The sequence below is a fragment of the Meleagris gallopavo genome, chromosome 7 (assembly GCF_000146605.3).
Source record: "Meleagris gallopavo isolate NT-WF06-2002-E0010 breed Aviagen turkey brand Nicholas breeding stock chromosome 7, Turkey_5.1, whole genome shotgun sequence".
In the NCBI taxonomy this organism is placed as follows: Eukaryota; Metazoa; Chordata; class Aves; order Galliformes; family Phasianidae; genus Meleagris; species Meleagris gallopavo.
In genome coordinates this window covers 14704942-14728713 of record NC_015017.2, presented here as the reverse complement: position 1 = coordinate 14728713, position 23772 = coordinate 14704942, and the positions used below count along the sequence as shown (strand labels likewise).

General features: G+C 37.7%; 1 protein-coding gene across 1 annotated transcript in view; it reads right to left on the bottom strand.

Annotated features, from left to right (window-relative positions):
• The window catches only part of TTN (titin), a 235702-nt gene that overhangs the window by 142338 nt on the left and 69592 nt on the right, over positions 1-23772 (bottom strand). The window contains 39 exon segments of the mRNA XM_031554287.1: positions 2-91; positions 698-766; positions 2184-2261; positions 2813-2905; positions 3441-3695; positions 3957-4034; positions 4127-4186; positions 4931-4978; positions 5624-5650; positions 5761-5838; positions 5943-6152; positions 6712-6972; positions 7069-7336; positions 7421-7510; positions 7851-8031; positions 8284-8566; positions 8693-8785; positions 9682-9969; positions 10716-11006; positions 11533-11820; positions 11981-12268; positions 12698-12976; positions 13109-13387; positions 13474-13752; positions 13871-14158; positions 14676-14954; positions 15082-15363; positions 15468-15746; positions 15993-16274; positions 18968-19255; positions 19429-19716; positions 19867-20145; positions 20221-20499; positions 20585-20863; positions 21058-21345; positions 21474-21752; positions 21897-22178; positions 22297-22575; positions 23285-23566. Coding sequence (XP_031410147.1) covers positions 2-91; positions 698-766; positions 2184-2261; positions 2813-2905; positions 3441-3695; positions 3957-4034; positions 4127-4186; positions 4931-4978; positions 5624-5650; positions 5761-5838; positions 5943-6152; positions 6712-6972; positions 7069-7336; positions 7421-7510; positions 7851-8031; positions 8284-8566; positions 8693-8785; positions 9682-9969; positions 10716-11006; positions 11533-11820; positions 11981-12268; positions 12698-12976; positions 13109-13387; positions 13474-13752; positions 13871-14158; positions 14676-14954; positions 15082-15363; positions 15468-15746; positions 15993-16274; positions 18968-19255; positions 19429-19716; positions 19867-20145; positions 20221-20499; positions 20585-20863; positions 21058-21345; positions 21474-21752; positions 21897-22178; positions 22297-22575; positions 23285-23566 — 8487 coding nt within the window.

The window sequence follows — 23772 nt, the reverse complement described above, 5'->3', positions numbered from 1 at the left end:
TACATACCTGTGACATATGAATACTCTTCTTCTCTGTGGACAGAAACTGACATCTTTTCTTCTGAAACAGTCCATCTTTCTACTGTTGGTACTTTAAAGATAGGATTTTGTTTTAGTATTTTATATTATAGATCCACAGCAGTGGTAGAGAGCATGTGAATTTTTATGAAATCTGTATCTGTATTGTATGCTAAAGTCTTAGAACATATTTAGACAGTCAGTAATGACATTCTAAAATATTGAACACACAACAAGAACAGATGTAAAATTTACTTTGTTAGAAACGACAGATATTCTTAACAACAGAATTTAAAATAAATTCATGCTCAGACTTCTGCAATTAGTGTATCACAATGATTTCAAAGGCATTTCTTCAAGGAAGTATTATGACACTGAGACATGGTCATGTAAGCATGTGCCAACAGACAGAACAGGTAAAGAGAAAACTAAATCAAAGTACAATATCCAACAGACCATTTAAATACAAATCACAAAGACAGCCACAAACATGAGAAAAACATGCTTCGTGACAGGCAAAATCATGGTAGACATACATTTTGCACAATGAAAGAAGTCACAGTATGATCAGTACAACAGATCCAGGTACATGCACAGTTCTATATGTTCACAAGAGACACAAGAGTTCACAGGGTACTGGAAATATTGTAAACTACAATTGAAAGCTGCTGATCTTTACCTTCCTTTTTCATAACTTTTTCCTCGACGATCATTGGTGTAGGTTTTGCTGGTGGGATTTTCTTGGTAACTGTTAGCATTAAATTTGGTTAATCAGATATATATTCAGAAAAGAGATTAAAACAAATCTACGGCTTTTTAGGAATAATGTTGAAAACACAACAAACATAATCTAGCCCAGCAGCTAAGCCAGGCTCTTCAGAACCGTGCAAAGCGAAAAAAAGGAAGAGCTTGCTTCTTTCAATTCTTCTAAAGGGGCTGGGCTGGGTAACTTCTGTAGTACACAGACGGTCATTATCCTAACATATTTTGAATTCTAGCCAATGATTTCCTGCTGCAGAATGGTAAATGCTATATGAGAGGTTACCGCATGAATAAAGATGCATCTTAATTACAGACTTGTCCTGATAGACAATGCAAGGTGGAAATCTGAGGAAGATGGAGATTTCACATCTTGAGATTAGAGTAAAACAGTTTTTGTCATTTGTGCAATTATACACTTCCTGTTTTAAAGCATCCATTGTCAACATCTAAATTTCCTATTTTCACCTAAAAAACATTTTATCTTCCTTTTACAAAATGCTGCAGAAGCCATTATTATGGCTGTTTTAAAGACTGACAAATTAGTCAGATCCATGTGAAATGAATCATAGAATCGTAGAATTGCTCAGGTTGAAAAGGACCTTAAAGATCATCAAGACCAATCACAAAATAACCATACTATCATAACTCTAACAACCTTCTGCTAAATCACGTCCCTGAGCACCACATCCAAACCATTTTTAAACACATCCAGGGATGGTGACTCAACCATCTCCCTGGGGAGTCTACTCCACTGCTTAACAACCCTTTCTGTAAAGAAGTTTTTCCTGATATCCAACCTAAACCTCCTCTGACACAACTTGAGGCCATTTCCCCTTGTCCTGTCATATATCACCAGTTAGAAGAGACCAACTCCACCCTCACTGCAATCACCTATCAGGTACTTGAAGAGAGCAACAAGGTCTCCCTCAGCCTCCTCTTCCCCAGACTAAACAGCCCCAATTCTTCAGTTGCTCCTTGTAGGACATATTCTCCAAGCCTTTCACAAGCCTTCTTGCCCTTCATGGGACATAGTCCAGCACCTCCATGTCCCTTCTATACTGAGGTGCCCAAAACTGAACACAGTACAAGAAATAAGGCCTCACCAATGCTGAGTACAGGGGCAGGATTACTTCTCTAATCCTTCTCACCACACTATTCCTGATACAAGCCAGGATGCCATAGGCCTTCTTGGCCACCTGGGCATACTGCTGGTTCATATTCAGCAGACTGTCCATCAGTACACCAAAATCCCTTTCCATCAGGCAGCTTTCCAGCCACTCCTCCCCAAGCCTGTAGTTTTGCCTGGGGTTGTTATGACCAAGCAAGCACATGCATATTAGCTAAGTAACAATAGCTGCTACTTTCACATAAAAGCAACATTAAGGTAATTAAGCAGTAGTTACCCTCAGCCCGTTTGAGTTTTTCCTCTGCAACCCTCTGAGTGGTAATCTCAACTTTTTCATCAACAGGTTTCTTGACAACTGTAAGCAATACAAATATACTCATCATTTGTGTCATCTTGCAAATTATTTTTTCAGACATAAAACAGGTAGAACTAACTTTTTCCTGTTTAAGATATGAGCCTCCAATGCATTATTCAGCACACTGTTCACTGCCACTGAACAATGGTGGTAAATGTATTCATGAAATAGGCAATATGGCCCACCTTTCCTTGAGAGATATGCATTGATCTATAGGAACAGTTCTCAGAACTACAGCTTTCACTAGCTTAAAAACATCACTTAGGTCCAAGGCTAATATACTGTAAAAGGGAAAGACTATTGAAGCACAGCTTGATTTTACTAGCAGTTCTGATTTTGCTTCAATCATTTTGTCATATTCTCTCTCTGCAGGAAAATCTGAGGTGAGAGAACAGAAGGGTTGCCATGGCCCATGGTCATGTCACTGTACAATATGAAGATCATTCTCTCCTATTTAAGGAAATGTGAATAGCCATTGCAGTACAGCTTGAAGGAGTAGCATGAAAGAGATCAATATGAGCACTGCTGTTAATTTTGCAAGAATGACATACCTTTATGAACTGTAACTTCTTTCTTTTCTTTCTTTTCAGCTGTAATTGCTGGAGGCTTTCGCTCAGGCACAGGCTTCTTAGGAACTTCCACCGCTTTAAAAATAAAGACATTTCCTAATGATGAAAATTACATTTTCTAAAGTCTCACAGAAGTAGTTAGTTATATCATTATAATATTATGAGTTGAAACAAACACACAGTTTTGAAGATTAAATCGTTGCAGTACATTTTTTCGCTTATTTACATGTTTTTCCATTAAAATCACATTCTGGTCATAGAGGCATACTAAGCTGAAGCATACAAGGAATTGCAAAATTATCCCATCATTAGCATAAAAAAATTGATATTTGAAAAATTTATCTAAATCAAGTTTATCTAGAATGTATGAGTGTGTGAAAATGATAGCAGAAATATCCTTAACTTCTAAAAATAAAACAAATTACAAACTTGGAATTCATATTAGATTTTAAAGATGGCCCAATCTGCAAAGTTTGCTGGTAATCCTATAATAGTGTACCATTTTCCATTTACATTTACATCTTGCCATACCAGGGTCCTTATATTATCAAGTTACAATTTGGCAGCGTGTTTGGATTCAAGTGGTAAAACAATTGTAATTCTTTTATACCTTCCTCATGAATGATTTGTTTTTCTTCATAAGCCACCTCTCTTTTCTCATAAGTTTCTTCCCATTCCTCTTCTTCTTCATCATAGCCTTCTTCCTTGAAATAATAATCATGATCTTCTCCATAATCTTCTTCCCATTCTTCATAAACTTCTTTGGGTTTTTCATATATTTCCATTTTTTCTTCATGAATCCCTTCTCTCCTTGCCATAGATGTTATTTTGACCTCTTTGGGCTTCTCTGGCAGTATTTCAGGAGCTTAAAAACAAAGCAAAATAAAACAACCATGTTATCATCATAGCCTGGAATCTGCAAAGTGTATTGGATGTTCACAGTTAGTGAAATTAGTTCTTTATTGCAGACAGTATTATGTGAGGTTTTTTTTTTATAAGATCTGTAAGATTTAACATAAGCACAGGCATAAAAGAGATGTCTTTTCCAGAAATAATGTTACTATTTTTAAGAGAGTATTTGTTGTGGGTTTTTTTGTCTGTTTTGTTTAGGTTTTTTTCAAGTTACCTTCAGGTGGTGGGATTTCCTTGGCACCCTTTTTAACCACCTTTTTCGAGACTTTCTTTACTGGAACTTTCTTTTCTGCTTAAAATATATACATATGAAAATTTAAGTTAAAACAAAAGAATACATAATTAAACATACGTACGCTATCTAGTTACTTTAAGTACTCTTACCTGGCTTTTTCTCTTCTGGTGGTGGAATGAGGGGCAGAAGAATAGGAATGGGGGCAGCTTCTGAAAAAACAAATATATATATTTAGAATGAGTACAGTATTGAATTCTAATTGAAGAAAAATCTTACTGCATTTGAAAAATGAGATTTTTTTTATTGTAATTGCAGAATAAGAGCAAAACTGGTGCTCACTCTGATAGTTCACTGTAGCTGGAACAATGTGTTTTGAGTGGAAATCTGTAGTCAGCCTTTACTGACACTTCGAAGCTTTTTTTCCTAGCATCATTCTCCTTTCCTTGCTGATAGTAACTCATCCAGATATAAAATCTTTTCCCTCCTGCTGTATCTCAAAGCATTTACCAAATTATCATGGAAATGAAACAAAGAATGAACTTCTAGGTCCATACTGAACTACTGAATCTAGCAGAAACATACATAATGCTTGTTGTCTGTAGTCCATTAACAGAGTCTGGGGAGCTGAGGGAGCTCCAATCTGTTCCAATCTGTTTATATAGCTTCAAAATAATCTTTGTCTTTTATTTTCTATTAATACTGTTTTACTTTTTTTTCTTCTTTTTTTTTTTTTTTAAAAAAAAAAGAACACTCCTATTTTATGATTTTCACCTTCCAGAATGCAAAATGAGTCCATCCAAGCAACGGCTTGCTCTTACCATATTTCTAAAGAGGAGACTAACCAGATCCTATCAAGACCTTATCTATGATCTTTCTTTGAGGCTCCTACTGCCTTGCTGTTCTAATACTGACATAAAAGAGAACTACAGAAGAAGTCTGGTTTTGTATTTTACCTTCAGCTGGTTTTTGAGGTGGAACTGCTACCTTGGCATCAGGAACATCTAGAAAATAAAAACATTTAACTGTGTAAAAGAAACAGATATCTGAATTTGCTGCTCCCAAGGCTAGCTCATGGTGTTTCATTTTTTCATGTTCTAGCACACAGTTATCTTGGCCCTTAAGCAAACCCAATGTATAGAAAAACTACTTGAATTAATCTTTCTATCTGGCCAACTTTACATTTTATTTCTACATACTGCTCAACTCATTCTGGAGTAGGCTCTTCCTTAAGAACATTCAGAAAAGAAGATCATTATACATCATAAGGAGATTATTGCTATCTATTTTGCTTCCTTGGTTAATTATTTTTCAGTGTGATGAGGACATTGATTATATTCATTGGTATCTCTTCATTGAGTTTCTTAGTCATTTAAATAAACTCATTTGTTCTAGAGAATGCAGCTTCCCATACCACACAAAATAAGACCTCAGACATGATGATAATCAGTGATTTCAGAATTACCACAGTAGTAATCACTGTAGTGTGTAAGAATAAATAGTTCCTCATGTATATAGGTAAGGAATATTTTTTCAGAGTGTAGGTTTGATTTACTACAACCATGAAAAAAGTATAAAGCAGAGCAATGCATTCTATCTAAGAAAGATAACAGACATGATCTTGTGCTAATCTTGTGCATGATCTTTACCTGGAGGCTTCAACTCCAGTTTGATTTCTGCAAAAGAAAAATAAATTTCTTTCAGAATTATTTGCTCTAGAATCATGCTTTAAACTCACAAATTTGCAGACGCTTTGATCACAAATTTGTTTTAAAAATCGGCTAACCTTTGGTTACCAGATAGAGCTCTGCAGTGCTTCTTGCTTCTCCCCTTGGTTCAAGACGAGCAATTACAGAATATACACCTGTGACAGCCAAGAATTTTGTATTTATATGACTTTATAATTAAAAGAACACACAAAAAAATCAGATAAAGTGGCATCAGTCCAAATATTCCATGAATTTTTACCTTCATCTTCTGCAGTAACATTGTGAATAGTCATATAATGACAACGACCTTCACTTCTGAAGCTGTACTTCGGGCTTTCTCTCAGTTCAGTGGGACCTTTATACCATGTCACAACTGCATCATCAAAGGACACTTCACACTCAAAGGTAGCAGATTGGTGTTCGCTAACTACAATGTTCTGTATGCTCTTTGTGAACTGAATTGGTTCAGCTGTTTTAGAAACAAAAATAAATAAGTTATTGTCTAACATTCAGGCTATTTAGCTTTCATGACAATAACTACAATATAGTAAGGTATAATAACAAATAAGAAACAAGAGTTTCCATCTACTGTGAAGTTTTCTACATAAGAATGAAGATTAGAAGATGTAAGAATATAAATATAATAAGATTGCTGTAGATAAATTATACAAGAGAAGTCATAAGGGAAATAAAGAGAAGGTAAAGAATAATTAAGAAAAAGAGGAAATCCGAGGAAAAAGAGGAAAATATGAGAGCATCAGAAAAAAGAAAATACAAGAAAATAGGACTGATGAGTTCCGATCAAGAGGTCATTACTAATTATGACTTAGTTAAAAATATTAAATTACACAAATACTATCACATATGGTTCAAAGAGAAAGAAAAGTAAAACTTCTTGTATGATCAATTTTCAAGTTTGAGGATATTTCTTTAAGAAATCCCTTTTATTTTCATCTTTTCTGTTAATGGGATATCCAGCAACTGTTTATCACTACTGTAATAAAGATATTCTGTATCTGTTTACAAACCTTCAATGGCCAGATCAGCAGATGTTTCTAGATTGTCAAGCTTGCAGGTATACTGTCCCTGGTCTTCTGTTCTAACGTCCTTGATGATGAGTTTGTGTACTTTGTCGGAGACTTGTGTTGAATATCTCCCTCCTATCTTAATTGGCCTCCCATTTCTATACCACTGAGACTTGGCATTTGGGATAGAAAATTGACAAGACAGCGTGCATGTGTTTCCTTCCTTGAAAGTAGTGTCATGAAGATGCCGTTCAACTGCAGGCTCTATTAGCATGTTAAAACATACATTTTAGCAGACATTACACAGTAGAATAAATAAAGTAAAAAATACTTCAAATACACACTTCAAAATATACTTACCAATCACAGTTAGTCTAGCACTGGCAATGTGTGGTCCACACACTATTCTGTAATTTCCTTGATCTTCAAGTTGGCAGTTCCTGATTTTCAGTATGTGGCGATCACCTTCAATTTTAATTTCGTATTTGTCACTGGAGTCCAGTTTCTGAGTTCCCTTGTACCATGAAAGCTTAATTTCTGGATAGTTAATTTTAATCTCACATTCAAAGATAGCATCTTCATCTGTTAAAACTGTTTGATTTTCAATGTCTCTGATTAGAGTAATAGGCTGGAAAAAATATTAGCTTAAATTAGTTTCATCTTTCTTGTTATAGGTTTGAATATTTCATTAATAAGACCAAAAAAATGTTACCTCTGTTTGGGTGAGTCGTTGCTGAATAAATGCTACAAGTTCTTCAAACTCCTGGTCCTCTTTTTGAGCCTTTTCTGTGAGTTCAATTTCCTGTAATAAGACAAAATGTACATAATGATTAGATAGTAAATGCCAAGTTGGCATGTTTATCCAACACAGAATTAGTTCTTGCATCAAATTTGATGTAACCATACTGTAACTAGCCTATCTTCACATCTTAAAAATTGCAGCCACATGGTCAAGACAGAACATAGTTGGCCAGAAGGGCCATCCCTTCTTTGGTTTGAGCATGCAGGAAATTGAGAACTATCAGTAAAAGATCTGTACAGATTCCAGAAAAGCCTGTACAGAAAGTACAGGTCACCAGGTCTGTTTACAAGAACTTTGTTACTCCTAACAAAAACAATGCCGTAGTTGCAATATATCTTACCAATCTATGGCTTTCTTCTTCTCTGGTTTGCTTTAGTAACTCAAAAGCTTGCAGGAGGCCTCGGAAATCTGTAATTCCATACATGCGAGCATATTTCTCGTATTCTTTGGGATCAACATTTTTGAGAAGTTCCAAGATATCAATAGTTTGCTCTTCGTCTTCCTTCTTTTTTGTTGGAATTCTATTCAAACCAATGACAAACATTATATTTATGACTTAAGTTTCCTAGAAAGACGTCCAGTGAAAAAAAATCCATCAACTTAGACTGCTACATACAGCACAATCCTTTAGTGTAACCTAGTCAGGTGCTTCTATTTTCAGTACATAATTAAACATGTATAATAAACATTAAAATATTGTATCTTCATCTGAGTCTTATAATCAAAAAGTTCTGTGTTGATGGCAAAGTAGTTTATACAAATTCTGCATATACCTTTTCAGTTTTCCCCTGACATCCTCTTCAACAACTTCTTGCTTCCTTTCTTCAACTTGCAGGTTGACACTCCTCTCAATTTCACCATGTTGGTTAAAAGCTACACATTTGTACAAGCCAGAATCTGTTTTTGTTGTGTCCTTTATTTCCAGTTTGGCTTCATCTCCTCTCTGCTGGATTATAATACGACCACCCTGGTTGAGTTGCCTCCATTTCCCCTTCATCCACTTAACATTTGGAATTGGGTCTCCCCCAACTTTTGCAATAAATGTTGCAACAGTCTCTGCAGAAAGATGCAAATGAGGAGGCTAAGTTTTTTTCTAGGTGTTCCTATGACAGCAGGACATGATCTCAAGCATCAGGTATAGGGAAATAGAAAACAGTGTATAATTTTAGAAAGAATTCTTACTTTCCATGACTTTGATACTCTGAGGCTCTGATACAAAATAAAGTTTTCCTTCCATGTCTGCTTTCTTAGCTGCTGGTAAAGCTGCTGCTTTTTCTAGGGAAAAACAAACAAACAAACAAGATTTACAGAATCACAGAATAGGTTAGGTTGAAAGGAGCCTGCAGAGGACTCAAGCTGATTGCCCAGAGCTTTCTAGATGAAACTGAACATTATGGGACACTTTGTGCTCTTCAATAACTTCAGTTGTGTCATTTATATATTCACAGATGCAAATTCATAGATGAATATGCAAATAAGAAGCTTCATTTTCTAAAATGAGTCAGTTTTTAATGAAGTATTTTCTGTCTATTTATGGAAATTGTATGGAGTTATTTGCATTTTTTAAACAGTGATCTGTTAATTTTTTTTTCTTTTTGTAGTTCTGATCTTTCCTGCTACCCACATAGTGACAAACAAACTGCTTCTACATGTTACTGGATCTTCATGACTTGAATGCATTTATAAGACAGGGCACTACATGGAAGGTCTCATGTTAGGCAATATTTACTTCTAGTTGTAATTTCAAAATGCACTGGAGCTTTAACAGCTTTGAAGCAACTAACCTCTAAGGCGACATGAATCAAATTCCTTTTGTACTTTCTATTAATAAACACTGCTACTACAAAAAACATGCACAGATGAATGTAATTTTAACTAACTTAGCTTTCCTTTTTGTTAAATTCTGTGTTTAGGTTTAGGAACTAAATTCTTAATCTTTTCAGTGAGGATATATTAGTGGTTTGACACTGATCTCACAGTTTATGTTGCTATTTATATGTAAATTATTTTTCAATATACTGTCTCCCCAGATTGCATAGCTTTGCAAAGAACTAAAAGATACTAATTGTTTCTTGTTAGAATATTAGTATCTTTGTTCCACACAAAACAAAGCAGGATGGAGTTTTATTTTAAATTTCCATTGCGTGCTTTGATCTTGCCTGTAACTGTACCTTTAACTGTCACTTTAGATCTGCAAGTGTCAGTGCCAGCCACATTTGAAGCTTTGCACACGTATTCTCCTGAATCAGATTTGGTAACTGCAGCAAGTTCCAGAAGAGCTACTCCATTAGCAAAGCTGAAGCTGCATCTTTCTGAAGCTCTTATTTCTCTTCCTGCCTTCAGCCACTGAATCCGGATTGGCTCTGATCCTCGGACATGGCAGCTGAGCTGCAGGGTATTGCCTTCCTCTGTTGCTGCTGGCTGAAGAGGCTGGTCAAAAACTGGAGGCTTTTTTGGTTCTGAAAGGTGAAAATGCTTCAGTGAATTCTCCAAGAAGGAAAGTATGATAAGAGTGTAGGAGAAAAAGAGATACATGTGATTCTTAAGAAAGAAAATGACAAGGAATGAGCAAGAATAAGAAGTCTGAGAATACTAATCATAGTTTTATAAAATATAATTACTATCTAGACAGTATGCTTTGAATGCAAACATGCAATGAGTGATTTACATAACACATTTTCTGCACACAGTAAGGACATTCACATGCAAAAAGTAGTAGAACTAATGTACTGCTATTAGTCTGTAAACTACAAAGGCACTGGTAGAGAAACAAATATAGAATCTCCTGCAGTAGCATTAGGACAATGTGCCATGCTGCTCAAGCTTAGTTGTAAGTGCATAGAAAAATTGTTATTCTTAAAAAAAAAAAGAAAAGAAAAAGAATGATTAAAGATTCAACCAAAATATCATGTTAAAGATTTCAAAGTTTACTTTAGATAAGTCATAGTAACTAGTGAATAAATAAAGAAGCCACTCCCTGAAGAAATGGTTTGATTTCCCCCAAATTGAAAGATTCCTTTTGTCATTCAAATCAGTTTTATCTGAATCCATCTCAGTACAAACTATTGATGTTAAGATAAGCAAACACGTATAAGTACATGCAATTAATTTATTAGCTGTACAAGTTTATAAGATAGAAGCTGTATATTTGCAGCTAACATACCGAGAAAAGTAAGAAGTAAAGAAAAACATGACTTTAACTAACCTCTGATAACAACAGAGGATGTACACAACACACTTCCTGCTTCATTGGACACCTTGCAGGTATATAAACCAGCATCTGATTGCCCTACGCTCTTGATATGCAAAAGCAAGGTATTGTTTTTGAATGATATTTCACAGTGAGGACTTGAATGAACTTCCTGATTGTTTTTATACCAAGAAACAGTGAGAGGTTGAGAACCAGCAACACGGCCCTCAAGTTTAAGTTCATTCCCTTCTGTTTCTTCTACTGCTTCAGACAGTTTCCTAGTAAAAGTAGGTGGAGTTTTTCGTTCTGTAAAAAAAGAACATATGCATCAAACCTGAAATGAATAAATCTAAATAATTATTTCAAGAGAAAAAATAACATTGGGGAATCGATATTTGCTCTCATTTAAATAGGTCTGTTTTTATATTTTTTTAGTGAGAGTAAGCCAAGATCAATAGCAAGTGTCTTAATCATATGTTCACTGTTAGTTGATTTTCCTATGTACATAAAAGCAACAACAACAAAAAACACATCTTTTACATTGATCTAAGGCAATTGACCTTAAAAACTCAATAGATTTGTTGAGTTATCAAGAAAGAAATAATCCAAAGACAATAAAGAAATTAGTTTGAAGAAAATATTATTTCTTTCCTTCTCCCATTGTTGTTAATGACCCTCCAAAGATTCATGTGTACTTCCAGGTAGGTGTTTTTGAGGTGTATTACAAAAGTTACGCTTCAAGTTTTTTCTCAAACTTGTCCTGCAGCAATTAAGCTAACTTCCTTTTCAGTTCAAAGAAAAATGTACACACAATGTATTATTTATTCAGTACCTTTAACATTCAGTTGTGCTGTACAAGAATCCTTTCCAACTTCATTGCTAGCGTAGCATGTATACTTTCCAGAGTCTCCCCTGTCAACTCTCAAGATGGTCAAATGGGCTGTGTTTTCTACATAACTGATCTGATAGTTTCCTCCTGTTCTAATTTCCTGGTTATCTTTTGCCCAGGTGACTCTAATAGGCTGTGTTCCAGAAACATGACACTCAAAGTCAGCACTTTCTCCAATAATACCATCCACAGGTGTAATTGGGGTATCAAAGAATGGAGGAGTCTTCCCCTCTGAAGAGCAAAGGAAATAAAAAAGCATCATGTTAATATCTCAATTTGCTATTGTAAACTTCCCTGAAATAAATACTATTATTTTTACAATAGTAAATATATATATAAAGTAAAAGTGAGTTTTAAGATATTTCCATTCAATAATTCACAGCCCACAGACCTGTAAGGACAAGTTTGCCACTAGAAGAAGCAGTTCCAATAGCATTGCTCGCTGTGCAGGTATATTGCCCCATAAGGCTCTTGTCGGTCTTCAAAATCTGCAGAGTTGCTACATTATCTATGAAGGATGTGTGAACATTGTAGTCTTCTTTCACACGTACATTGTCTTTAAACCAAGATACTTCAATAGGTTCCGAGCCAGCAATGCCGCAATCAAATGTAACCGGTAAGCCAACAGTTTCATGAACATCTCTTAATTTTCTTGTAAAAGAAGGAGGAAGTTTACGCTCTGTAAGAAAACATGTATGGTGAGTGCTTTCAGAAGCTACGCAGCTGTTGCAGTACTCACCAGTAATCACTGATTAAGTGATTCATAAAATGCATTTCTGCTAATAACTTATTAAAAATTTTATCCATTGTATCATTTAATTTGAAAGCTGATGTATAAATATCACAGTACATCTGGTTGTAGGAAAATATACAACAATTATAAAATATAAAAGATGTAGAACCTCCTATTCCTACAGAAGAAATGGGATCAGTGAGAGATGAATTTCAATTTGCTTTAATGGAAGGCCTTTGTTAATTGAAGACAGGGTATCTTACTGGCCAGGAAAGAGCAAAGCTTTTAAAAAGTAAAAAGTAATCTTAGTTTTTTAAAAGAGCAAATATACTTAAATGTAGGCAATTTTCCTAATTTTTAGAAAGAATTATTCACCTTGAACAGTAAGCAAAGAAGATGAAGTAGCCTCCCCAACAGTGTTTTCTACTTTGCAGATGTACTCCCCACTGTCACCGCTGTCCACCTGGCTGAAGACTAGAGTGGCAACTTGGTTCTTAAAGTGCATTTTCACAGTAGCTGTTCCTCTCAACTTTGTATCTCCTTTGTACCATGACACAATCATTTCTGGTGTCCCAGCAACCTGGCACTGTAAGGACGCAGAATCCCCAACAGTCACCTGCACTGGCTCCAAAGGTGTAACGAAGTAAGGTGGTTCTAAAGAACAAACACATGGTATTAGCACAAAAAAAGAAAGAAAAAAGAAAAGAAAAAAAAAAAAGCTATGGCACAGTGACTAATAGCAGTTGAAATAACAGCTGATAAAATGATAGTGGCTTGATGACGCACCTAGTATTGTAATTGCACCATGACAATTATCTTGTCCAGAGTCATTTTCAATATGGCAAGAATACTGCCCCTGATCTTCTAGTTTGCTATTAGGGATTTCCAGTATGGCAGAAGTTTCTGTAGTGGTGATGCTACACTTTTCAGAGTGTTTTAATATTATTCCATTTTTCTTCCATGTCACTGAAATTGGTGGAGTACCGGTATATGTGCATTCCAAGATTAAATTTTTTCCTTTCTCTACACTTAAATCATTCACCTTCATCACAAACTTTGCTGGTTCTATAACAAACAAGAAGAAGAAAATAAATTAAGTAAAGCCATATTATTTCTATGAAGAAGTGTAAGAAATGATAGTCTGCACAAACCTTTGACAAAAAGATGTGTTGTGCAAGAAATCTTCCCTGCCTCATTAGAGACCTGGCAGGTGTAGTCTCCAGTTTGAAGTGGCTGTACATCAAATAGCTCCAATTCTGCAATGGAGTCTTGCAAGGTAATGTTGCATTTGTGTCCTGGTGCTAGCTCAACGCTACCTCTAAACCATTTAACTTGCAATGGAGGGGAGCCTCTTACGATACTTGTAAATGTGATGTTTGCTCCTGATAGAACATTCAATGGTTCGGGTTTCTTCAGGAAAGATGGTGGTTCTAAGTATATAAATAAAACAGACAAAGAAGTAGTACATTTGATCTTCTGATGAAGAGTGGGTAACAAAAGAATTAAGACTTTTTGCAAACAAATAAATGTCATCTGATAGATACTGACCTCTAACACTCAAAAATGTGCTGCATTCATCAGATCCAGCTACATTAGTAGCTGTACATGAATAAGTTCCCGTATCAGATTCCTGAAGCCCATTAACTTTCAGAGAACAAGTATTGTCTGTAAGGGTAGCCTGATACTTTTCTCCACTGGTAATCTCCTGTCCATCATGAAACCAGGAAACAAGAATGGGCGGTGACCCGTAAACTTTGCACTCCAGAACAGCAGAAGAACCCAGCTGACCATATGTTTCTTTCAGTTTTCTTGTGAAAGAAGGTGGTATAATACGATCTGTATTTGATTAAAAAAATAATAAAATAAATGGAAAACTATTGTACAGAAGCTTAAAATATAGAATGTTCTCTATGAATCATAAAATCAGTTAGATTTCTTTTACTGTACATACATTACCAATCTGCTCCTGCATGCCTATGTCAATGAGAAGTAGAGAGTTGATGATTAAGGATATACTAGAGATTTTATTCACACACTTTTAAAGGGCAGGATTTTTTCTTTGTTTGTTTGTTTGTTTTTAAGTATTTTTTATACTAGACAATATTGCACCAGTTTTCTGAAAAAAGACATTTGGATTAAAGCTGAAGAAATCAAATCCTTGCAGCAATTCCTGCCCCTAAGATGTTAGGTAGGCATCTATCTCTGATGCTTGTCATAGTCATGTGCAAAGAACTGAAAGATTATACAAGCAGTGAGTCTCCCAGACTGTCAGTCATAAGAAACAGTATACTATATAAAGGCATTGTAAAGGAACTTATGATCAGACATGACTCAAAAAGAGTAGACAACTAACCTGAAACTTGCACTGAAGCAGTGCAGCTGCTTTTACCAACACTGTTTTTCACCTCAAAAGTATATTCTCCACTATCTTCTAGTCCTGCATTGAGGATCTTAAGCCCAGATACTTTGTTGAAGAAACTGATTTTATATTTATGGTCAGTAGACAATTCATTCCCATCCTTAAACCATCTAGCAGTAAGCTCTGGTGTGCCATCTACTGTGCATTCCAGAGTACAAGAGTCTCCAGCTGTAACTTTCACTGGGCCAGGCTTCTCTACAATGACTGCAGGTTCTGCAATGAGATGTAAATCACAACGTTTTTAAAGACAATGCAAGAGTTATTAGTACTGTAAAAATTGAAATTTTTAAGCATTAGTGTTTGGTTGTTGTTGTTGTGTTTGTTATCCCATGCTACCCACCGAGCACTGTTAGTTTGGCAAAGCATTCCTGAAATCCGGCATCATTTTTTATCTGACAGATGTATTTCCCAGCATTGGTTGGTTCTGCATTTCCAATCTTCAGAGATGCAACGTTTTCTGAATAGGAAATCCAAAGATTTTCACTTTCTCTAATGATCTCCCCTTTGTCTTTTAACCACAGAACAGAAATGGGCTGTGCTCCTTCAACTGCAGCTTGTAGTTCAATTGTCTCCCCAACCACAACAGTGACATCACTCAGCTTCTTCACAAAGGTTGGTGGTGCTATTTAAGAGAAGATTGTAAAAATCACAGTCCAGAAAAGGAAAAGTAGGAGGACAGTAACAGGAACAATGACATTCCAAGAAGGTGCCAATCTGTATACAAACCTCTCAGTGTTACAGAGCCAATGCAGGAGTCACTTCCCACATCATTTATAGCTTTACAGTGATATTCACCAACATCTGCAGTATCCACATTGAGAATGTGAATGCTAGCAAGGTAGTTCTCAGACATGACCTTGTACTTCTTGCTGCTCCGAATTTCTCGCTTGTCTTTATACCATGAAATCTGGAATGGAGGTGTGCCCTGAAGCTCACATTCCAGATGAACATCAGACCCTTTCAAGGTCTGGACTGGATGAGGCTTCTTGGTAAAAGCAGGGGGTGCTGAAACAAAGGAGTTAAAATTTGTGTTATTTGAGCAGAGGACATTAAAGAGGGGAGAGTATTCAAGTAGTCAAACTGATAGTGAACAAAAAAGGCAAACAATAAATAAAAGAGATCTCCCACAGCATAACAAGCAGGCAAGAGACTCTGCATCTTTTCTTACTAAAGAAAGTGAGATTTAACAGCCTTTCCACACAGGAGTACTCATACAAGCAGAAAGGTACGGGGAAGAGCTTGGATTCTCACCTTTCACTTTCAGTGAGGTGCTGGTGCTAGCACTACCAGCTGGGTTCTGGGCTTCACAACTGTAGTCACCAGTGTCTTCAACACTGAGGTTGTGCATTTCAAGGACTGCCACCGAATCCACAAAGGACATGCTATATTTTTCACTTGGATGGATCTCAGTTTCTCCTTTGTACCAGGTGACTTTAATTTCGGGAGATCCACCTACTTTGCACTCATACCTAGTGGAATCATGTTGTTTCACAAGTCTTGAAGAGTCTAGTTTCTTAATAAACCTTGGCGGTTCTGGAAAGCCAAAAATGGGAGATGATGCTTTAAACTGCACTGATTCTTTGAATAAGCAGGTAAATATTTAACAGAAACTATAAACTTTGGGGACTTATGCAAACATTCTAATTTTGTAATTTCTATGTTTATTATTATTATTATTATTAATTCAAGTTTGTCCAAAATGTAGATTAGGTAGCAAACAAATTCTCTGTTGGCATTTCAGTTAGTTTCTCCTTATTTTACTTTCCCATTCTACTTCTCTTTCTATGCATCCAGTTTAGATCAGCTGATGTGTGGTTTTCATTAATAATATCCTCTTGCAGTACGTAGGTAATGACTGTAGAAATGCAAGAATTCAAACTATTCAGCTAAGAATTATTAAGAGAATTTATGCTGAGTATTATAGCAACTGCTTTATAACTTAATAGGCCATTAAGAATTGATACAATAAATATACCCAAATTAAAACCCTTCACACATTCATTGCAAAACCAAACATAAAGGTGCATACAAAGAAGAAAAGTCAAGGAGCTTAGGTACCACAAATAAAAGACATTCAAAACAGTCATGCTGGGAAGAATTGTGAGATGGTTGGTATTACTGAAATTGGTTACAAAGATCCTGTGACTGCACAGTAAACTAGATAGTTACATTATTTTCTGTTAGGAGAGAAAGGAGCAGATGTTTGATTTTTTACATCAAAAGTAATACATGGATGATTCAGAATCATAAGACTCTGAATACGCCTGGATCAAAGATAGATGTAGTAGAATCATGAGGTGGTAATGTGGGCGAAACCAACGGATCTTTCTACACTTAAGTGCCTGTTTGTGCATCTGTCTGTAGGAAGAATATCTGTTTTATTCTGGGTTCCTTCAACCTGTGGGATGTTTACAGAAGATCCTATGTTGTTAGTAAGAAAACTTCCTTAGAGTTTCTAAAAATAGAGATGATGTCTTGTTAACACAAGAACTCTTGAAATCTCAGTAATTTACTATCAGTTTTCACGTTGATAAACAGATGATTACCTGTCTGCATACTAACAGTTGCTGGCTAGTCATACTCTGACTCAATTTCTTTCCAAAAATGAGAATATAGCTTAGTAAAGCACATATTTAAAACTTTAAGTAGTTTCTAAAAGAGTTGTTAAAGCTACACATTTAGAACACTGGATTTTAAATTTGGGAAATTTAATTAAAAAAACTGGGAGATGCTGAAAGTCAGTTGGACACAAGACCTTGATTCTAGAAAGAAGACTATATATATCATGAAGATGAGACAGCAACTTCCCAAATTAAAAAAAAAGGTAAACCAATTCATACATAAGTTTACACTTCCAAGTACTGTAGGAATTTTTTGATAAATTATGAGAAAAGAGAAAACCGTACAAATTCTAAAGAATGTAAGTAATGATAAGATTAAAAAGCATAAAACGATCAATTCACAATTTTGTGAATAAAGAGTTGCAGAGTAAGAGAATTAATAAGGTTAGTCAAGATCCTTCCATGAACAGTAACTATAGTCAAAAGAACATATTAGTACTGTTATCATTCACAATAAGCAGAATTGTGACTCTGGTGGAAGCAAACTTGAAATCTTCAAAAGAGATTTCTTTCTTTAAAAAGAGATTTCTTTAAATAAGATTTCTTGCTACAGTATTACAATAACTTTTGTAGGGCAAACTACATAAGAACAGAATCTCTATTTGTCACTGAATCCACAGGTAATGTAGTTTGCCACAGTCCTCATACATCCAGAGAGAAAAATCTGTATGGAAAGAATATACTCCAGATCTATCTAATACTTTTGACGTGTATTTATTACAAAATCTTTCTAGTGGTTGTTCAGCTTCTTCTGTTATTTGTCTCAGAGTAGAAGCTACAGTATTTACTCTTGAAATGTTTACATGCACGTATGTGTTGTTTTGTTGTTTTTTTTTTTCACCTCAAAGCTTACACAGAGGAAGAAAAGAATGCCCCTGAAACAACAGAGACATAGAAGGTCATGCATCATTTAAGTAGCTGATTTTATGTTTGTCCTTTCATAAAATCAGCAGGAATGAGATATCCGGAACAGCTATAAATATATCCAAGGTTCCCACCTACATTAAGGAAATTACAGTAAGATACAAGTGTCACTTATACAGGGCCAGTTTTAAAATTAGATCTGAAAAAATCATGAGATCCACACAGTATGTGGAGAAGTGTTGGCAGAATGACTGTTTTGCCACCAAGTCTGCCCTTAGATTCTACAATTTTTCCTATTCAGCAACGGTGGTTTTCAGTGATTTTACACTGGAAGAGTGAAAATATTTGCAGGAACTGACACACAGTAAAAACACATTTAAGTCTCTTAGGATAATCTGCTTCTTCCAGCTACCCTTCCCTCTTCTGGACCGCTTAGTGAATGAGACTTCTGCAGAAAGACTTTAAGGCAGACAGCTCTTGCTGGCTGATGGGATCATTCATAAAGGCACAACATGGTATTAAGTCAATTTTAACATTTCAGTGACAGAATTCCTCTAGTAGGACTCACTGTATCAGACCAAAAGGAAGATGGATAAGCATTTAAGTATTAAAATAATATTTACATGAAATAACAAATTTCATTGTACCCTCTTGAAAAGATTGTTAGTCTCACATATGCACTATTCAGGGTGTCTACTTTGCAAATAAAAGCCTGCTGAACAGTAGAGCTCCCAGCAGTACCTTGTACAGCCAGCTGGGCGGCGCATGCATCCTTTCCAACACTGTTGCTGGCAGTACAGGTGTAGAGTCCAGCATCTCCTTTACCCACTTTTAGGACCACCAAGCTGGCTGTGTTTTCCACCAGCATCATCTTGTAGTTGCCACCTGGGCGGATCTCTCTGTTGTCTCTGGTCCACACAATCCTCATGGGTGCGGAGCCAGTCACATGGCACTTAAAGGTTGCCCTTTCCCCTAGTGCCACATCAATAGATACTGGCTTGATGTCAAAGAAGGGTGGTTGTAGATGTTCTGCAAAGAGGAAGGCATGGCAGATCTCACCATCAAACTTTACCACACACCTCACCACACCATGCCCACACTCCCTTACCACCTTACTCACAATGAGTAGAGCAAGAGAAAGAGTGAAGAAATAAAAGAGGAAATAGATACAAAATATCTCTGTTTAAGAGCAAGATACAAACCTGTAAGGAGAAGCTTAGCACTGGAAGATGCAGTTCCCAGGGCATTTTGGGCTGAGCAAGTGTATTGGCCACAGTAAGCCATACTAGTTTGCAAGATCTGAAGAGTTGCAACATTGTTTAAGAAGGTTGACTGCACATTATCGCTGTCACTTAAGAGAACCCCATCCTTGTACCAAGAGACCTGGATAGGCTCTGAGCCATTTATACGGCAATCAAAAGTCACTGGAGCACCAACAGTCTCCTGAATATCTTTCAGTTTCCTGGCAAATGTAGGTGGAAGTTGACGTTCTGCAAAACAATAATAATCACCACCATAAGTAGGAAGCTATCCTGTCAACCTAGAATTACTTAATACAGAACCCAGTAAGAACCCCTTTTTGTAGACAACAAAGAGTTTCTACAAAACACCCCAGGAAAGAATGGCCTTGGGCCTATCACCTTTAACAACAAGCAAAGCTGTGGAGGTAGCAAAGCCAACACTGTTTTCTGCTTTGCAGGTATATTCTCCAATGTCACCGTCCTCCACAGTGGAGAATGCCAGCGTGGCCACATTATTCTTGAAGTGCATTTTGTAAGCCTGTGTTGATCTGAGTTTGGTGTCTTCTTTGTACCAAGACACCTTGATTTCTGGTGCACCACCAATCTGGCATTTTAAAACCAAGGGCTCGCCAATCTTCACCTCCACACGGTCCAGGTGTGTGATGAAATAGGGTGGTTCTAGAGAGGAAAGAGCATAGTGAGTAGAAGCAGAGCATCACTGGGGTACCCTAGGGGATCAAGGGTGGTGCATACCTAAGATAGATACAAGGCTGTGACAAACATCCCCACCCGCCTCATTTGACACCTCACAGGTATATTCGCCTTCATCACTCTTGGTGCTGTTGAAGATTTCAAGAATGCCAGATTTGTCAGTAGTTGTAACGCTGCAGCGTTGAGACTGAGCTATTGGCATGCCATTTCTTTTCCAGGTAACGGAGATGGGAGGGGTACCCGTGTAGATGCTTTCCAGAACAATGGATTTCCCTTGCTCTACACTGAAATCACTTAACTTCTTCATGAAGACTGCAGGCTCTGTGTGGAGGCACAGGTCAATAAGGTGAGGAACAAGTATGGCAGTGCTTCAGAGACACATCCTATGCATAAACACAACACACACCTTTCACAAAGAGTTGAGTTGTGCAGGAGGCACTGCCAGCATCATTTGTGACGACACAGGCATAGTCCCCACTGCTCCCTGGCTCCACATTGAACAGCTGCAGCTGTGCCTTAGACTCATCCAGAGAAATGGAGCAGGTGCTGTCTGGCACCAGCTCCCTGATGCCTCGGAACCAGGTGACTTTGAAGGGCGTGCTGCCCTTGATATGGCTAGTGAATGTCACACTTGATCCGGGCAAAACTTCCTGGGGATCAGGTGTCTTCACAAAAGAAGGTGGTTCTAAAGTCACACAAAGAAGTGAAGAGGGAGAAAGATATTAATAGGAGAGTTCCTGTCGGGGATGAAATCTAAAACAGGTTTAAAATAAAGAGAGCTCAAGGGAGATACCAGAAAGAAAATACATGAAATAAGAGATATGGTATAAAGAGGGAAGTAGTATTTTGTAGAAGGGTCTGTGATGCCCTTCCACTGACCTTGTACAGTCAAGAAGGCACTGCATTCATCAGATCCAGCCACATTAGTTGCCACACAAGTATATGGCCCTGTATCTGTAACATCCAGGGCATTCAGCTTCAAAGCACAAATGTTATCCAAGAATGAGATTTCATATTTTTCCCCACCAACAATTTCATTCCCATCCTGAAACCAGGCCACAGACATGGGGGATGTGCCAGACACTTTGCACTCCAGTAGCACTGAGGATCCCAGCACTCCATTTGTTTCCTTTAGTTTTCTTGAGAATGAAGGAGGAACAAGGCGATCTAAGTAAGAGAGTACAGAAGAATAATAAGAAAAGTGCATGTTGGTTGTTTTTGTTTTTTTTTTTCAGTTGGAAACCTAAAAAAAAAAACCACCCAAACTCCTGTCTTTAAAAAGATAGAGAGCTGACCTGAAACATCAACTGAAGAAGTGCAGCTGCTGTCCCCCACCTCATTGTGCACCTCAAAAGTATACAAGCCCCTGTCACTCTTCTCTGCAGAAAAGACTTTCAAAGTAGATATATTGTTGAAAAAGGTAATTTGGTATTTGCGGTCGCTCCTCAGTTCTCTGCCATCTTTATACCACTTGGTGATAAGTTCAGGCGTCCCTCCTACTCTGCACTCCAGGGTAAAAGGGTTGCCTGCCATCACTGTGATCGGCTCAGTCTTCTCCAAGATGACTGCTGGTTCTGAAATAGGAAGGAAGGGGAAAACGCATCATCAGGAAATTCACCTGCAAACCACTGAGCAGAGGATAAAAGAAGCAAATAAAGGTGGTAGAGGAAACTGTGCAAGTCACAAGATATGGTACCTGTGGAGTAGGCTATACCCACCTAGGACTTGTAAAAATGCAGAGCATTCCCTCATGCCAGCATCATTTTTAATCTGACAGATGTACTTTCCAACATCAGCTCCCTCAGCACTGGCAATCTCAAGAGTTGCAATATTGTCCATAAACCACATTTGGACATTTTCACTCTCCCTAATAACTTCACCCTTGTCTTTCAGCCATACAACAGAAATTGGTGGGGACCCTTCCACCACTGCCTGCAGGGCTGTTGGCTCTCCAACGAAGATTGCAGTGTCACTCAGCTTCTTGGTGAAACGTGGGGGCTCTGATGGTAAAAACAAGGAGGCAGAGGAGAGTTAATCACACATGCCTGCTTGGAAGAAGTGCAGCCAGGAGATCAAGAAAAGAAGGCACTGGTATTATTGATCCTTTAGCATACAAACCTTTGAATTTCACTGGGCAGGTGCAAGTGTCACTCCCCACTTCATTCATTGCTTTGCACTGATATTCTCCAGTATCTTGAGATTCCAGGCTGAGTATGTGAAGACTGGCAATGGAGTGCTTTGCTGTTACCTTGAACTTCTTGCTGCTCCGGACCTGCCTCCGGTCCTTGAACCAAGCCACCTCAAAGGGTGGAGTCCCTGCTATCTCACACTGGAGGATAACATCCGAGCCTTTAAGTGTGTCCACAGGGCTCGGCACCTTGCTAAAAACAGGCGGTTCTATAAAAAAAGAATCACATCATAATGTGTGAGACTGCTTTCCTGGATACGTTTCTGGATAGTATCAAAAGGCAACTTATTCAGGAAGGAGGCCTGTACTGCCTCACCTCTAAAAAATGCTGAGCCCCCAGCATCTCTCCAGGAATTCATCCCAAGCACTCAGAGTCTCAAGACCAGAAAAATATGGCACTTCTGTATCTGTTTGGAATCAGAGCTCAGATCCCTCCCCCAGAATCATTCTCCCCTCTCCTCAGGACCATATTCTAGTTTTCCCCATCTCTTTCCAATTACGAAAGCTACAATCAATTAGGCCCAGTGCAAAAGCCCCCTCTTACTTATTAGATTTCACTCCTGTCTGAATCAATACATATAAAAAGGAGGCAGAGGGATGGCTGCAAAGTGTGTCCAGCTCTCTCACCATGGCTGGTGCTCCATCTATTCCATGTTTCTCTTCTGAGCCGGCAGCCTTGCCTTATTCAGCTTGCAATTGACTTAAATGGGGAAGCAAGGGAGTGGCTACACAGTGTTCAACACCCACTACCACTTTCTGCCTACTTTCTGTTGCCTATATCACATCTCTGTTCAAATGTGAAAGCAGCTGGAGACACTGCCCCAGCAGCCAAGACTACCACGGTGGCAGCTCCCTGCCTCGCCATGCAGCTGGGAGTGGGATCAGGATTCTGGTGGTGTGTAGAGACATGCTGCTGACCTTTAACGGATACTGAAGTGCTACAGCTGGCAGCACCGGCAGAGTTTTGGGCTTCACATATATAATCACCGGCATCCTCAGCGCTGGCATCCAAGATAGTTAGCACTGCTGTAGATTCTACAAAGGACATGTGGAGCCTGTTGCTCGCCTGGAGTGCCTGATCATTCTTGTACCATGTGATCTTGATCTCTGGTGTGCCAGTGATTTTACATTCAAGTTGAACTGTGTCTCCCTGCCTCACAAACTGCAAAGCTTCAGGCTTCTTGATGAACTTGGGAGGTTCTGCAGAAATAAAGTACGTAGAGAATGACAGCACACATTTGCCACATGAAATCTACAGTGCTGAGCAAAAGTCACAGGGAGCACAAGAGCACTGGAGTGCAAGAAAGAAGGAAAGATGTAAGAAGAATTAAAGATGGCAAAAAAAAAAAAAACTAGGTTTTGCCAACTCTGGAGCTGTAAAAGACACTTGAACGACGATTGTTCCA